At 38.5% G+C, this 16,392-nt stretch overlaps 1 protein-coding gene across 2 annotated transcripts; it reads left to right on the top strand.

Annotated features, from left to right (window-relative positions):
• LOC137284512 (UPF0489 protein C5orf22 homolog) lies at window positions 1–10,198 on the top strand. Of its 2 annotated transcripts, XR_010956909.1 has the most exons (5): window positions 1–853; window positions 3,239–3,300; window positions 5,096–5,221; window positions 6,244–9,074; window positions 9,875–10,198. XR_010956909.1 is itself a non-coding variant. In XM_067816337.1 (4 exons), the coding sequence occupies exons 1-4, from the start codon at window positions 604–606 to the stop codon at window positions 7,447–7,449; spliced, it is 1,644 nt and encodes a 547-aa protein (XP_067672438.1). In that variant the 5' UTR covers window positions 14–603; the 3' UTR covers window positions 7,450–10,196. The 2 variants fall into 2 exon arrangements, 1 of the variants encoding a protein (XP_067672438.1); XM_067816337.1 differs by having other exon boundaries at window positions 14–853; window positions 6,244–10,196.
• The last annotated feature ends 6,194 nt before the right edge of the window (window positions 10,199–16,392 follow it).

Below are 16,392 nucleotides of genomic sequence, written 5' to 3'. Positions count from 1 at the left end.
ACGCCACTGTAATGGGGAAACCCGGAAGTGGTTGTCTGCCGCTGCCTCTGAATGAGAAGTTGCTTCCATGCTAACAAATGAGATCAGATGCACTAGCTATTGTCTCAGACATGTCAGCAAAATATCTACTTTGTCGACACGTGCCACAGTCTACGTCACGACGCCTAATGCACATTTTGAATGAAGATAATCACCAAAATGCTCGTGTAGCTTTGTTGGAGGACTGAGACTGTCAGAGGGGGGAAATATCTATTGCACAATTTGTTGGTATTTTTGTTGATTTCGAAGTGTCCTGCAAGTATTTCCTTCGGCCAGCTCCACAGAGCTTTGAGTAGAAACTGGACACATCTGTGGTGAAACCACAAGGGACGAAAACATGAAACACATTCGGTGTCTGTTTGTTTAAACTGACATTTAAAGCAGATTATGGAAGTGTATGGTTGGTGTGTTGTTTTATGCCAGACATTAGATACCTCATATCTTCAAGAAGATCAACAAGTGAAATAGAGATGTGGATCATTCAGTAGTTTACATGTGGACAAGAGACTCTTTACAGTTGCCAGTTCTCAAACTTACCATGATTGAAATTATCAGACATGTTTAATGAAAGGAATAATCCCATCAAATATGCGATTACGGCTAAGGAGATTTGTGCGAGTTTTCACAGCATTGATGATACTGTGGCTCGGCTTTACACTGGTTCGGCACCTCTGGCAGACATCTTCATCATTTTGGCAGGACAAAGACGAAGACCTGGGGCCTGTCGAGTCAGATATGGATGTCCCACAAGCTTTTGTGAAGTCATCAGAGGGAACATCAACACCTGTGGTTGTTGTTGAGGAACACTATGAAGGTGATATGTACTGAGTGAGTGAGTGAGTGAGTGAATGAGTAAGTTTAGTTTTATGCTGCACTCAACAATATTCCAACTATATGCCGGCAGTCTGTAAATGATCAAGCCTGGAGCAGACAGTCCAATGATCAACAGCAGAAGCATTGATCTACAAAACTGGGAACCAATGACATGTCAACCAAGTCAGCAATCCTGACCACCTGATAACGTTAGTCGCCTGCAAAAGGCATGGGTTGCTGAAGATCAATTCTAACCCGATCTTTACAGGTATCATATATTGAGTTAAAATCATGTAATTGTGGTCAACACATCTGGCCCCGATTTCTTGAAACAAACTTAAGTCTAAGTTTTGACTTAAGTACAAGTTTTTGCTCAAATGTGAGGAAACGCAGGCACATGTATTTTCTAGAATGACCGAATATCACTGTCACAAACTCAAACTCAGTAGACAATGTGAGTTTGGTGGACAGATTTCTTTAGTTGTTTGGACTTTTATATTTAAAAAATGCAGTCGAGTTAGAAATTCAGCTGTTTCAAATTATCAAACTCAGTTTGAGATTTGAGTAAAAAGTAATGTTTGTTTCGAGAAATCGGGGCCAGAGCTTGCAATTTCTATACTGGTTCCTCCCTTGACTTGGCCAGCAGGATGAGCATTTAGCTGAAAATCAGAGGCCAAAACATTTGGTACAAATCAGTGAACTAAATATCTTCACATGTATTAATCGTATTCTGAAAACCAATAAATGATGTTTCCTTTGATAAAATCGCAACCAGCAAAACATCACTCTGTCGACTTGAGCAAGAGAAGATCCTAGTCAAGTGATTCTCTTGCTAATATTAAAGGTCACATGCAACGTAAAACACAACTTTGCAGATTCTGATACCTTTTGGTATGCACTTACCGAAACAAATCATCAAAATTGCCAATTCAAACTATAAAGTTGAAAAAAAACGCTATGAAAAAAACGCCCGCGAGTTCAAACAAATCACTAAATTTCCCCCTGCGCTGGGGCTAAAAGTGGCTTCATCGGGTGTGCTGCGCTGCACCCATAACGCATGGGCAGTGAATAGCTTCGCGGAGCTTGAAACAGTATGCATGCCCGGAGTATGGGGTCGTGAGCCGTAGTCTAATCTTGGTTGTGTACACAAACAAGTAAATAATCTATTTGTTACATAAAAAAGGCTTGTTGATTGTGGTAAGCAGCCTCTACCACCGAGAAAGCTCAGTGTCTGGTATATTGACTCCTATATGTCTGCCTGCTTCTCTGCTCATGACAATATGCAGTACACAGCTGCAATCATTGACCACATGCAATTTGAACTTAACACCTATCAGGCTAGACGCCATAAACAAAATAAATTGATTTATGACTCATGCACCCGAGTCTTGTCTCTGCCACATTATGTATTTAGGCAGGTGTGATACTTGTACACATGACATGCTTTTATGTCTGTGGGTTGCAAACAAACTACATCCATTTTTTCTCAGATGACTGGATCTGACTGAAACTGGTGCAAACTTTGTACTTGGACAAATGACAGTCTCCAGCCAAGCAGTAGTTCACCATCTCTACTGAGATGATTTTTGATTGGATCGAGCACAAATTCAGAGAACAATGTATTTAAAAAAAACCAACATCTCTATATACATTCTTAATGGATAACAACTTCTAGTGTATATGATTTTGTTTGATAACGGTATATGAATATCCATACTGAAACGATGCATCAAGTACAATAAATGAAGTTGTTATCCACAAAGAATCTTACTTTCTTGTGACTCGCCATATTTCTAAAATGCCCATCAAACAGATCATCTTTCTGTACACACAATGAGCCCTCAGTGTATCAGCAAATGAACCATCCAATCTGAAGCCGTCATGCACCCTATCCGCTATGACTGAGTTCGGTCTTCCGAAAGCTTCTTTTCAAGGGAAGTAAGCCCAAGTACAAAATATTGCACTTTTGAATCGTGATTGTACACTTATAATTTTGTTTATGTGTTTTTTTACAAGCAGCAATGTATATTATGTGTCATGAATAAGTGATAATTGTGTTTTAATTATAATTGATTTTTTGGTTGCATGTGACCTTTAAAGTTACTGTTTGTTGACAATTTATCTTCAAAGGGAGACCCTTTCTCCTTATTATCCCATCAGTTCAAAGTGTATTGTGTCGATCATACAATCTGAATTAGTGACAGTTGTCTCAATGTTGTGTGTGTGACTGATACTGTGGTCACCCTCTTTCAGTGTTGAAGTAGTGTTTCGCTGCCTCGGGCACACTTCAAAATGTATTGTGTGGATCAGTAAATATACAATCTGAACTAGTGACACATATATTTATGTTGTGTGTGTAACTGATCCTGTGGTCACCCTCTTTCAGTGTTGAAGTATTGGTTTGCTGCCTCGGAGAGTGGGTTGGTGCCACAGACAGGAAATGTCCTGGTGAGTAACTTGACTTCATGTTTGGTGTTCATGAAAGTCACCATCACCATTTTACATTTTAGCAAACCGTTCCCACCTAACCATGGGAAATTTGACCCTCCTTGGGAAAATGTACTTCCATGGAACTCATTAGAAAGCATGTCCCTCCTCGGTAAATCGTAGATACGTTGTAAACAGTGCAAATACACAACATTCTTGATGAAGTGACAGTCAAATTGTGTGTACTTTGTTACGAGTGTGTATTTTCTGTATATTTTGTTATTGATTAAGAAATAATTGTAATTGGGTCACAATATTAAAGGTTTTGGTGTTCGTTATTATGGGTCACATTTCCTATGGAAAATTATTCAAGCAGTATGCCTCTAAGGCAGTACTTTAGAGTTACTTCCCTTTGGATAAACAACACGAGACCACTACAACTTTTCTAGAACTCTCCACATTGGTGGCGATGTTCATGTGTGCTCGAACTTTCGGGAAATGACTGAATGTATACATAAATGCTAGCTGTCGTGTTGGAGATGGACACACATTCACATTACTGGAGTAGCATCATCAATCACTGCCTACGTTTGATCTTCATAGCCACCGTCAGACCGCTCGCTGTGTTACATTCTGCATAACTGTTTCTCTCTCACTCTGGTGAGTTTGCTATATTATATTTTGTGACCCATTGCCTTAGATTTTGTCCAACTTGTATTGTATTAAAAATCGGTATTGTGAAACTGACTTGTGACTTTGTATAACTTGCTCTCCTTGCTTGATAATACAAAAAATGAATGTTTTAGACTTGTCTTTGTTCTGTTTTGCTGGTTCACAGGGGATTTCATACACCTTTTGTCACGGCAAATTTTTAACCGTAACAACTGAACATGTCTATCAAAGTTTCCAATGTTTGTTGGAAGATTTACCCAGGAACCCATGCTTGTCATGAGCAATATAACTCAGTAATGAACTAGTGGACCCATCAGGGTTTTGCAAGAACTCACAAACATGGGCATCCTCTGGATCCCTAATTATTAGTTTTAAGGGTCATTGTGGGCAGTACAAGGGCCCTGTGATGTAACAGTGTAGAGAACTAGATTTCCTCAGGTTCAGAATATCTGGTTTCCCTAGGGTTCCTTTTCAATTAATATGTTTTTCTCAAAATTACACATATTCAGTGATTAAGTGTTGATCTTACAAGAAGGGTACAAGTCACCATCCAGCTTGCCGGAATGACATGGGTAGTTACGAATGAGTAATTGCCCAGAATAAACAGGTTAACCCATGTGAACCTTTCATGTCCTATGCATGATATCCCATTTGTGAACATGTGTACCTAAGTGCGATTCTGCTTGTAATACGAGTGAGTGAGTGAGTGAGTGAGTGAGTTTAGTTTTACACTGAATTCAGCAATATTCCAGCTATATGGCGGCGGTCTGTAAATATTCAAGTCTGGACCAGACAATCCAGTGGTCAAAAGCATGACCAAGATCCAGGCAATTGGGAACCGGTGACATGAGTCAACCAAGCCAGTAAGCCCATTAGTCACCTTTAATGGAAAGCATGGGTTACTGAAGACCAGTTCTAACCTGTACCATAATGGGTTGCTTAAAATATGATGCACTCAAATGATGATAAATGGTACTCTATGTCATGTGTCACCATGCTCAAAATGAAGCAGAATGTTATCTTTTTAATTACACCACCCTCTGAAATAATCCCACTGTATCTCTGTAAACATTCAAGTAAAGCCAGAAAATCCAGTGATTGATGTGCTGAACAATGTCTTATGTCTGGTGTGTTTTCATGGCAGTTCCATATAGACGGTCACAGTGACAGTAGTGTTCCAGTTGACATCCATGTACTGCCCCTGTTCCGCCCCCCAGCCAACATCCAGGAGGTCAATAACATGATGCAGAGAAATGATGTATTTATTGTGGTGAGTACACAGATGTCACCGGGTCACAGGTGTATTTATTGTGGTGAGTACAGTGTGTCACAGCTGTATTTATTGTGGTGAGTACACAGATGTCACCGGGTCACAGGTGTATTTATTGTGGTGAGTACAGTGTGTCACAGCTGTATTTATTGTGGTGAGTACACAGATGTCACCGGGTCACAGGTGTATTTATTGTGGTGAGTACAGTGTGTCACAGCTGTATTTATTGTGGTGAGTACACAGATGTCACCGGGTCACAGGTGTATTTATTGTGGTGAGTACAGTGTGTCACAGCTGTATTTATTGTGGTGAGTACACAGATGTCACCGGGTCACAGGTGTATTTATTGTGGTGAGTACAGTGTGTCACAGCTGTATTTATTGTGAGTACACAGATGTCACCGGGTCACAGGTGTATTTATTGTGGTGAGTACAGTGTGTCACAGCTGTATTTATTGTGGTGAGTACACTGGGTGACAGATGTATTTATTGTGGTGAGTACAATGCATCACAGTTGTATTTATTGCGGTGAGTACACTGGATGACAGATATATTCATTGTGATGAGTACACTGGGTGACAGATGTATTTGTAGTGGTGAGTACACTGGATCACAGATGTATTTATTGTGGTGAGTAGAGATGAATTTACTGTGTTGAGTGCACAGGGTGACAGATGTATTTATTGTGGTGAATACAGTGTATCACAGATGTATTTGTTGTGTTGAGCACACTAAGTCACAGATAAAGGATGTATTTATTGTGGTGTGTACTCAGTAATGGTACATTCCTGTGTTTATAGTGGTACATTATTGTACAGAGACATTATGTGTTTGTTGTAGAATTCAGCACCAGTGCCAGTGTTATACTTTGAGAGATGTTACAATGATAGAGTAGACCAGAACCACTAAAAGCCTCGTAGGAATGATAGAGTAGACCAAATCCACTGATAGACTTGTACCAATGATAGAGTAGGCCAAAAGCACTGACCTTGAATCAAACCTTGGAATTGTTCTTCACTTCAGGCAGCTGCCCTTGCTGGACTAATCGACCGCTACATCTGGGTGTGGCCTCCATGGGATCTGCCGAATCATGAATCAGATCACGTGATCATTGATATGCAGATTGGTTACTTGCGCACATTTATGTCAGACACTGACAAGCTGGAACTATGTTATTGCATGGAGATGCGAGACACTGACATCAGTGAATGTCGTGTGAGGAATGCCTCAGACCCTGATGGTGATGGATTGCTTATTGGTCGGTCAGGGTGTAATTTGAACAAATCTGGGATAGTGGAAGTTGTGAGCGAACAGAAGGCCATATCTCTAATGCAGACAGGCCAATGGATTACCCCTGGTCATAATGTCATCCTTGACATTGATGAGGACTATTATGGCTGCCAGTCTGCAGGAGAATCTCTGTACTCAACAGGGATCAAGTCTGATGTGCTCAATTCCATCACTGATATCATGTGTGAGTTGTTCTGTGCCCGGAGCGTCCACCATGAGACCCTCATCGATACATTCTTCCATACTCTTGTGCAGCTCGTCCACAGGTTAAAGACAGATGCAGATACAATTCTCAAGGGCAGCACAAAAAGTAAAAAAGAATTGGAGGTACAAAAAATAGTGTACAGAATCCTGCCTGAAATAGTCAAACAGCTCAATGATGATCCTCTCAGGGAAACATTATGTAACAGTCCCACCGATATGTCAAATGAGTTATTCTTACAAGGAATATTTCGCAATATCGTACATATGGACATCAAGCAGTTAACAAGTCTTGCAGAAACAGGCGTCTGCCTTCAGCTGTCACCAAAAGCCTACTACTTTAATATACTGAACAGCATCCAGGTTTGTGAAGGAGCAAACACCCCAAACAGCAAAATTGTTCTCTTTCACACACCAACACCATTCGAGGTTCATGATAGAACATTGAATCTGAAAAAGCTACTTAATTCTAAGTCAATCAATCCCTCCTTGATAACAGTGTGTCGGTCAGTGAGAGATGGATACACTCCCCGCAAACTGTTCCCACGGATCGAAGCAGACGTCTTGAAGCTTCTTCACAATGTGTTCCCTGATGTTCACTATGCATCTGTGTATCATGACAAGGACCTACTGGGTGGAGTCGCTGGTTGGCATGACCGACCCTTCAATTTTGAAAGTACCTATGTATATCAGCTTCTTCAGAAGCATTCAATCACCCAAGAAAATGTATATTTATGACATCCCTGAGAAAGGATAACAGTATGTGGAGTTCTATATTACAGTGACAGCGACGCTTCTGTGTAGATTCTACACCATTTTCAAGGGATGAACAAGAGATATGTTTCCGTCAGGTGTTTGCTTAGGGGTGGTGGGGGTTGTCTAGTGGTGACAGCATCTGCTCACCACGCGGAAGATCTGGGTTTGATTCCTCACATGGGTACGATTTGTGAAACCCATTTCTGGTGTCCCTCGCTGTGATATTGCTGATATATTACTGAAAGCGGCATTAAGCTAAACTCTCTCCCTGATGCAGTTGGTTGCTAATGCTTAAGAAACTGAACTGAAACATTGCTCTCACTGCTCTGAAACATTGCTCCCACTATACTGAAACATTGCTCTCACTGCACTGAAACATTGCTCTCACTCCACTGAAACATTGCTCTCACTATGCTGAAACATTGCTCACACCACAATGAAGCATTGCTTTCACTATACTGAAACATTGCTACAATGAAACATTGCTCTCACTGCACTGAAACATTGCTCTCACTGCACTGAAACATTGCTCTCACTATACTGAAACATTTGCTGCACTGAAACATTGCTCTCACTGTAATAAAGAAGTTCTTCATCCATACTTACTGATCCAACGTCTAAATGCCTTTCATAGATGTTTATTGTAGAGCAGTTCTAACCTGCATCTTCTGTAATACACCAGCACCTTATACGGGGAAGACCTTATATGGGGCAATGGCGGTACATAGTCTGTGAAGTATATAAGATACTTGTTGTCGAAAGATTTTATAAAGTAGTTTGTTGAATCCTAATTTTGTGAAGAAATTTATGTATATTTATTTTTTAAAAACATTTAATCGTCATATTTTGATAGAGATAGTCTTATTTCTTACACACACTTTATATCTGGGGACTTTTGTGTATGTGCAAAGATAAAGATATCCTTGTCATAAGTTGAGTACAGTGAAAGCTGCCCAAACCGTCATCTGTCCAATCTAGCAAGTTATCAACAGTAGCATAAAATCTCAGTCCTGTCCATGGCTTGTACCTTTATTATCAGCTCTACAATCCGGCACATTGTCTAAAGCAGGTTATTTCTTCAGTCCCAATGAGTGCGGTTTAGACAGCTTCCAGTGTAGAATGTTACCTAGATGCACAGGTTATTTTACCTAGACCTGTTGTTAGCTTCTTTTGGGCAAGATATTCAGTCAGGGATAATTTAATGCAAGCCACTTATCTGTTTAGGCAAAGCAAGATTTTTGTATGTCAAATGCTTTATTTTGAGTAACACAACAAAGAAGTTGACATGCATAAATCTTGCTTTTCTTGTGCATTCCACTTCTTAATGCCCTTCACATATCTGTTTGTTAACCATCATATGACACAGTGATTTTTGTTTGGTGTCAAATGCAACAGTAGAAGATATTTCAGGTTTATCATATATTCCTGTAAATATACAAGACTTGTCGTGACAAACCAGTGATTGATGTGATGAGCATCACCCAGAGGCAACAGTGTGTTCTTTTTATCATTTTTGTGATAGTTAATTATCTATTTTGTATTCAAATCTGACTCATTGTTTCAGAAATACATATCACTGATATAGTGGAGACTGTCTATTGCAAAATGTTACTAACAATCCTACAATCAATCTTTTGGGGTGTTTTTCATGTATTTTTTATATCTCATCCTTATCATAGAGTCAAAGTTGTATTCAAGCCTAAGACAATATGCAAACAGTGGATCAGTATTTGTGATTGTCACTTACTGTATTTCAGCCATTTAAAAACATTGAGTAGATGGTTATATAAAATGTCTTGTCATTTGCCAGACAATAAGCAATCCAAGGTGATAGTCACTCTGTCAAATCTGCACGTAATAGAATCAGGCGCTTCTTTTGACAAGGACTCATGAGCCATCTCATTAAATCTCTGTTTTACTCTAGTTTGATACCCCTTCACAGCTCTCAGGACACTTTCATGGATTTGTCAGGCAAATGCCATCCTAACTTTGAGAGTCCAGTCAAAGTAACGGATGAGTGAGCTTTTCAGCCCATCAGATGTCAGATTTTAATGGATTCATCATGATTTGCACAATTCAGAAATACCAGTTTGTACAAAAGAAAACCAACACAGAATGAAAATATTCTGTTTTCAGAAACAGAAATCAGAATACTGGTCCAAACACTGTGGTGATTTAAGTTCTGAAAATGGCGTCATGTGTTCACACAGAGCAGTATCCAATGAGAAGAAACCTCCCACTATGTTGTGTATTGTCTGGTACAGTACATAGGCCTCAGACAAGTAGGGTACAATACATCTGACAGTGTACAGTCAGGGCTCAAAATTAAGAGATGCTAACCTACTTGCTCCAGGTGCAGCCTAAGATAAAAACCTAGTGGTACTTTTTTTTGCAATATCTAATAAAGGAAATATTCTATTTAATTATTTACATGTTTTATTTAGAAGTGATGCACTTAAAAATGGACTTGCACTACGTGTTACAGAGATTTATAACTAAGTTCCACTTGTAAGATTGGAATGCAATGCAAATAGCAGAACCCTGGTCTAAATCTAGCCCTGGTACAGTATCCTCAGATTTACTGTAAATTATTTGCCACTATATTTTATAAAGTGTGTGCAATCTTATCTCATCTGACATTTTAGCCAATGAAATAACTGCACTCACCCACACTTAAATTCAAAATGATGTCAAGCACTGTTGTGAAGCAATAAATACAGTAGAAATCATCTTTGTGTGGCTTCTTTATAGCTAACATCACTGACCAACAGTTAGAGTGAGTTTGCTCATTCAGTTCTCAGTCTGTCTTTGACTCATGTTTTACTCATTATCCATCATCATCTCCACTATACCCTGGATGCATTTATGGGTCAGCTCGATAATTTTATCACCTACCCTTGCAGGTTCCGCATTCTCACAGTAGCCAATCAGTTAAGCCACTGTTACAACCAAACTTGTCAGTGTCAACAAAGATAACGGTCGCAGCTATGATAGTTTGTTCTCAGTGTGACTCAGATTTGGCGGATATCATAGAGACAAATTGTCATGTCTGAAACTTCATAAACATATATGCAAGAACTCCTTCTACCTCTTTCAGTGTTCCTCTACCTGAATTGTGTGGCTAAGCTTAATTGGTTAGAATATTTAAAAGGCGAAAGTGAATTTTGATTGGTACGCTCAACTTACTAGTGTAGACACCTGATTGGATAAAAAGCCAGCCAGGTTATAGCAGAGATTTATTGCAGATTTACCGTGGCGGTATCGAGGATGGCCCTTATCCTAAACAGGTACAGACTACCCAATCCAAGATCAGATTTGTGGAGTTGTCTCCCTTTGCTACCATTATATGGTGGTAGTAATTTTGAAATTCTGCAATCACCATGGTTGAGAGTTGTTTGTCCCAACAGCCAAGATCACAGGTTTAACCAAAGTGGCAAATATTTATGTAAAGCCTCTCTTTAAATATGTTCATTCAGATGACAAGGTTCCATTAGGCACCTTTTACAACTTGCAGTGTTGCTGAAAATCAATTCAATTATAAAAAGAAGTAAGTTCATTACTTGCTTGAAACAGTTTTTCAGTTGCATCTCAACTTATGTGAAGGACACAGCATAGACAGCAGTTCTCCAGCTAACTGACAGCAGTTTGGATATAAATCCTGGGCCAGACAATACCTGATATTATAAACAATAATCCACATCTTCAGGTCACAATAACACTTAGCCAGGTCACAACCAGACCGATTTCATAACCTCTTATGACCACAACAGGCTACTTGGCACTTAATTTAACCCTGAATTCCCAGATCATAGATTTGTATCTCTTTGTGAAACATTGTTTGAGGTAGAACACACATTGATTAAAAAAAACACTAACATATTGATCAGTTATTTTTATTGAAGTGACAAAGAGGTATCACCTAGCAAATAATGTAGAATTCACAGAAAAGTTAAGATACAACTGTCTTAAAACTATTTTAAAACTTTTGAAACATTGTAAATATGCTATACAATACATGAAAGTGAGATAATCACACACTACAGAGACACATGGGAAAGGGCCAGCCATATAATCTTCCAGTGAGACATCTTAAACAAACTACTTTCTCAGTAAGGAATCAGCCATTCAATCTGGGGAGAAATGTTTCAATCAGGGAGGAGTCATTTAATCTGGGGAGAAATATTTCCGAAACTTTGAGAACAGATCATTTTTATGGGGAGATACTTCAGAATATGTTGAGGGTCCCATCGTCGTTTCTAACATGGTGATTGTTGACGTCTAAAGACTGGTGATGCGTTTCACGTGACACTGTGGTCTAAATATGTTGGGGACACTTTTTTTCTGGGAAAACCTGCCCTGAAATACTGACTTCATAAGTGCAAGAAAGCACCTGCTCCAACAACACTCCACACTAGCACACCAGTGCTGCAGCAGACGCCTTTATCACATCAGTGCATATCACAAGACACACAGTTCCGTCAAATTAACAAATGTCTGGGATATAAGTACCATATAGATGGTTCAAGGGTATTTTGTAAATGAATCGTTGGGATCAAGGGCATATTTGTGAAGAATATGTTATTTCTCATCCTAAAAGAGTGAGTGAGTTGGGTTAAACAACACTGTGAACAGTGTAATATTCAAAAAAGGCTTCCAGATACTACTGCTATAAATGAACGAACAACAAACAAGCATGGCAAGATAACACAAGATAAGTGATTGCTGTTTTCATTAAAATATACATTTTAATTGGATTTGCCCATCATTCTAGTTTCTGATAAAAATATAAAATTTGTAGTAATCATAACAAAATTTCAAGTTCTTGATATTGTTAACCAACTAAACGATGACATAACGACTCACAAAGCCAAAAAACGTAAGTACAAATATGTAAGAAATGTAAAAATTCTTTTAACAGTATTTAATATAGTACATTCCCAATATAATATGTCAAGAACAACGGCATATTACTGTAGAAACAATCACCATCCTACACATAAACTAGTCTTACTTAAGATTTTTCCACTAAACCAGGTCATTTTCACCAAAGAAACAGAAGGGTATGCAATAGATCTGAAAACTTGACATACAAACTGTTCTGGAGAATAATGCTATGTTATTAAATGAACAGAGGAAACATTATTCAAATGGTACATTCCAACTACAACTACATCAACACCTACAACTACATCAACAACAAGTAGCACGTCTACCTCCTGCTAACCTCACTTGTCATCTTAGATAATGACAGTCATGTTGCAGGATTGTACAATTGTTTTTATTTGGCACTTCGTTTATCTACTACCCATCAAAAGTCTAGACTCACTTAAAGCTCTCACTATATGTTATATTTATTTAAATACCTATGTTTACATTGAAGATGAATTTCTCCACCAAACTTGTGGGAGCCAAATCCAAACCTTATACAGATGAATTGCACAATAATCATGCATTAAACTGCTGAATAGCATGTACAAATATTGTGCATTGTGTAACGTTTGGTTAGAAATTCACCAATTTTTATCAAGTTTCAATGTTTATTGAAGTTATGACAATAATCTTTTCAACATTATGATTTTGTTTTTCAGTTCATGTGTAAACAGTACAATTAAACAGGATAGAATATTTTGCAAATCTAGTACTGAACATCTGACTGAAGTAAGTGGCAACATTTACACTAGTGAGACTAAACCTTTGATAGAGAATGTAGATAAGAGGATATACACAGGACATACAGTTTTGGGTGGGGCTCTTAGCATATGTCATTCAGTTCATATCCCACAACTGCACCATGTGACCTGTTTCACCAAGAAACATATGCTCTCAATAGATATAGTTTATATAATTATTATACAGAATATATAATAAGCTGTATGCTTCTCTCGAGGGTAATATTGTCTGATGTACACCTCTTTGAAGCAGAGTTACCCCAACTGGTAGGCACGGGATGGCACTGGTACAAAAAGATGTACATCAGACCGTATTCCCAGAGGGAGGAGTTCCAACATATTTATCTTACCCCCATGTATAATGTACAAAATATTTGATTTTATTTGGGGGTCCCTGCTGACGATATATGACGTATAAACAAAATGGCGTCTGCCTCTCAACTGCACTTTTTAAAATCAGTGGAACATTTTCTAACAAGCCTAAAATTGCTATAAAAATGCTTACTTATGATTACGTTTAATGTGCAAATGATTCAATGTAAAAAATAGTTTTAAAAGAGCAGTGAAAGTCAGTGAAATAAATGTCTACATAGTGTACTAAAAAACAGTTAATCGAACGGTTTTCGAAATCAGGGCACTGCATGTGTCACAACATATATGGGTTACTATGGCAGCGGATAATATTTTTTTCAGTTGTCACCCTCCATGGAGGTGCGACGTGGAAACTTGCTAAAGCATTACTGACCAATGACATTAAAGTATTTTACAGAAAAGTATAATTGTATATATTCCTAAAATATATTTATGGTCCTATGGCTGTGAACTAATGAATTTTGTTTCAACATAAAAAAGTCATGATATTTAAATAGTATCAGTTTTTTAAAAAAGTGTCAACATTAAAAAAGTATTGATACATCGATACTGTTGTATACCATGGATATACTGACTAGAACACAGCACATTTCATGACCAACACCACACACAGGAATGACAGTGGTCATGAGGGGAAAAAAAAGAGGACAATGAACGAGGGTTCTTAGGGCCCACAGTATTAGATGATTCACAAGAATGATCTAAGCGTGATCAAATATGCAAAATGCCATGGATCCTCTGAAAATTCTCACCCTTGAACAAAAACAGTTTGTTCTAGCAGCTATAGTAAGTACATCCTTATCCTACACTTAAGATACATCTCCAGAGCTGGTCATGCCCAACACTTGGGGATTTTTGAGTCATTTCTAAGCCTGACTTGTTTGATATGTATCTGATGAATGGATGTCAAAATATATGAACAGACAAACTGAGTTTACTCCCCAAGCCTTTCATGTTCACTGGAACCAACCTCTCACTGAAGTTCGCACAGCAAGCTCTGGAAAGAGGTTTTGGTGGGTTGAATTTGGTTTTGGGTGGATGGGGTTGTATTCAGATGGAAACCACCCTTGTTTGGGTTCAGTGGGGATATGTTCGTTGCAAGTTGTTTAGAATGCAAAAATATTTTACGGATGAATATTGCCCTGTTAAGGACATAGTGAGGCCCTGTTTGGGTGGATTGGGGCCCTTTTCAAGATGCATATTTGGAAAATGGACCTATTTGACACAAGGATAAGTTGTTTGGATGAAACAATAACTAATACTTTTCTAATCTACTCATAATCTACTAATATAATGTGGTCATGTTTCTTTATGATGTAAAAATGGTAGCACGGTTTGTCCGTGAGATCAAAGATTACTGAATATGAAATACAACATGCAGTAACATGTTGCGAATCTTCATCCCAACGCAAACACCACATACACGGTATACTGTGATGAATAAATTCAATCGATGTACACATTTTTGGTGAACGTGTTAAAAACACCATATTCACGCAACTTTCTTGTTGTTCAACGTGTGATATGTGCAAAAAACTGTACTACAAGGCATAAAAGTACAATATAGTGAGTAGTTATAACATAGGCAGAGTTATGCATTAGGCACATGCATCTCTCATACATAAAACACAAGATCACAACATGTACAGATACTATATATGCCTGAATTGTATAATTGAAATGCCCTTAATATATTTCGTGATACATTCTTTCAATAGATACAATGCCTTCTCCGTGAAGATTACAAGCAATTGTAGAAGTCTTGCTTCAGCACCACAATACATTTGTAGCTAGCTACATACAACTATTTATTGTAAAACTGCCAACGCAAAAAGGTGTCAACTCCTTGCATTACAACAACTGTGTGAAGTGGTTATGTGTAAATGACACAACCAGGGTGTCAAGTAACATAGGTGGATCCGGAGGGGGAGTGCAGGATGCACAGCCCCACCCCACCTGAAATTCTGTTAAATTATCATCGAAACTTGAGTAAAAATGAAGTGCGCATCCCCCTTTTCTCAATGGTGTGCACTCCACCTTTTTCAAAAACCTGTATCCCCTGTTGAGTGGGTACAACAATTTACACAACCAGTGGTTGTGTATAGTCAGTTCAAAAGTGGTGCAAAGTGTTTGTGTGCAATCAATACAATCTTCATCAAACAGAATGAATCTGTACTAATACAAAAAACCGAAAACACTATGACAGCTAACCTGGGGTTGTCAACAGAGGTACTACAGAACAGTACCAAAAGGTTTTTCTGTTCACATAAATCAGTGAATCTGTGTAACGTCACCAAGATCACAGAATTACTTCAGACTAATTCTAATCTGGAAAACCTGCTGTACAGATATATATTTTGCCTCCATTTATGTGTAGGTTATGGGTACACTCATGTTTAATGCCAAGTTAGAATTACACTGCCACAGGCAAATTTGCACAAATAGTGATCAGACATTTTTTGTTTGTAAATGACCATGTTTGTTCGAACAGAAAAGCAGGCATGCCTAAGGCAGGCATGTTGTTTTGCATAATAATATAGATGTGGGTGTCTTCCTGGAATGCCGGCACATTTTGTTTTAGATACGTAAGCAGGGAAGCATGCTAACTGGAAAACAATGGGGAATTATGATGGCATCTCCTACTAGTCCTAGCCCTAAGTGAGTGAAATTCAGGACGTGAGTGAGAACTCTTCAATGAAATTTTGGAATGGGATGGTGTTTTGGAATAAATGAGCAAACATAACACAGCATGGGGTATATATATGGACATACGACTTACACTCTCACATCAAACGGCTAATGGTTAGGTCAGTGTACAGTATAGTCATGGGTGGCTACAAATTCGGCATCAAAAGTAGATGACAAAAATGTACCAGTCTGACCT

This window comes from Haliotis asinina, chromosome 5, assembly GCF_037392515.1.
Source record: "Haliotis asinina isolate JCU_RB_2024 chromosome 5, JCU_Hal_asi_v2, whole genome shotgun sequence".
In the NCBI taxonomy this organism is placed as follows: domain Eukaryota; kingdom Metazoa; phylum Mollusca; class Gastropoda; order Lepetellida; family Haliotidae; genus Haliotis; species Haliotis asinina.
The sequence above is the reverse complement of the archived record's forward strand: the minus strand, read 5'-3'. Positions and strand labels throughout refer to the sequence as shown.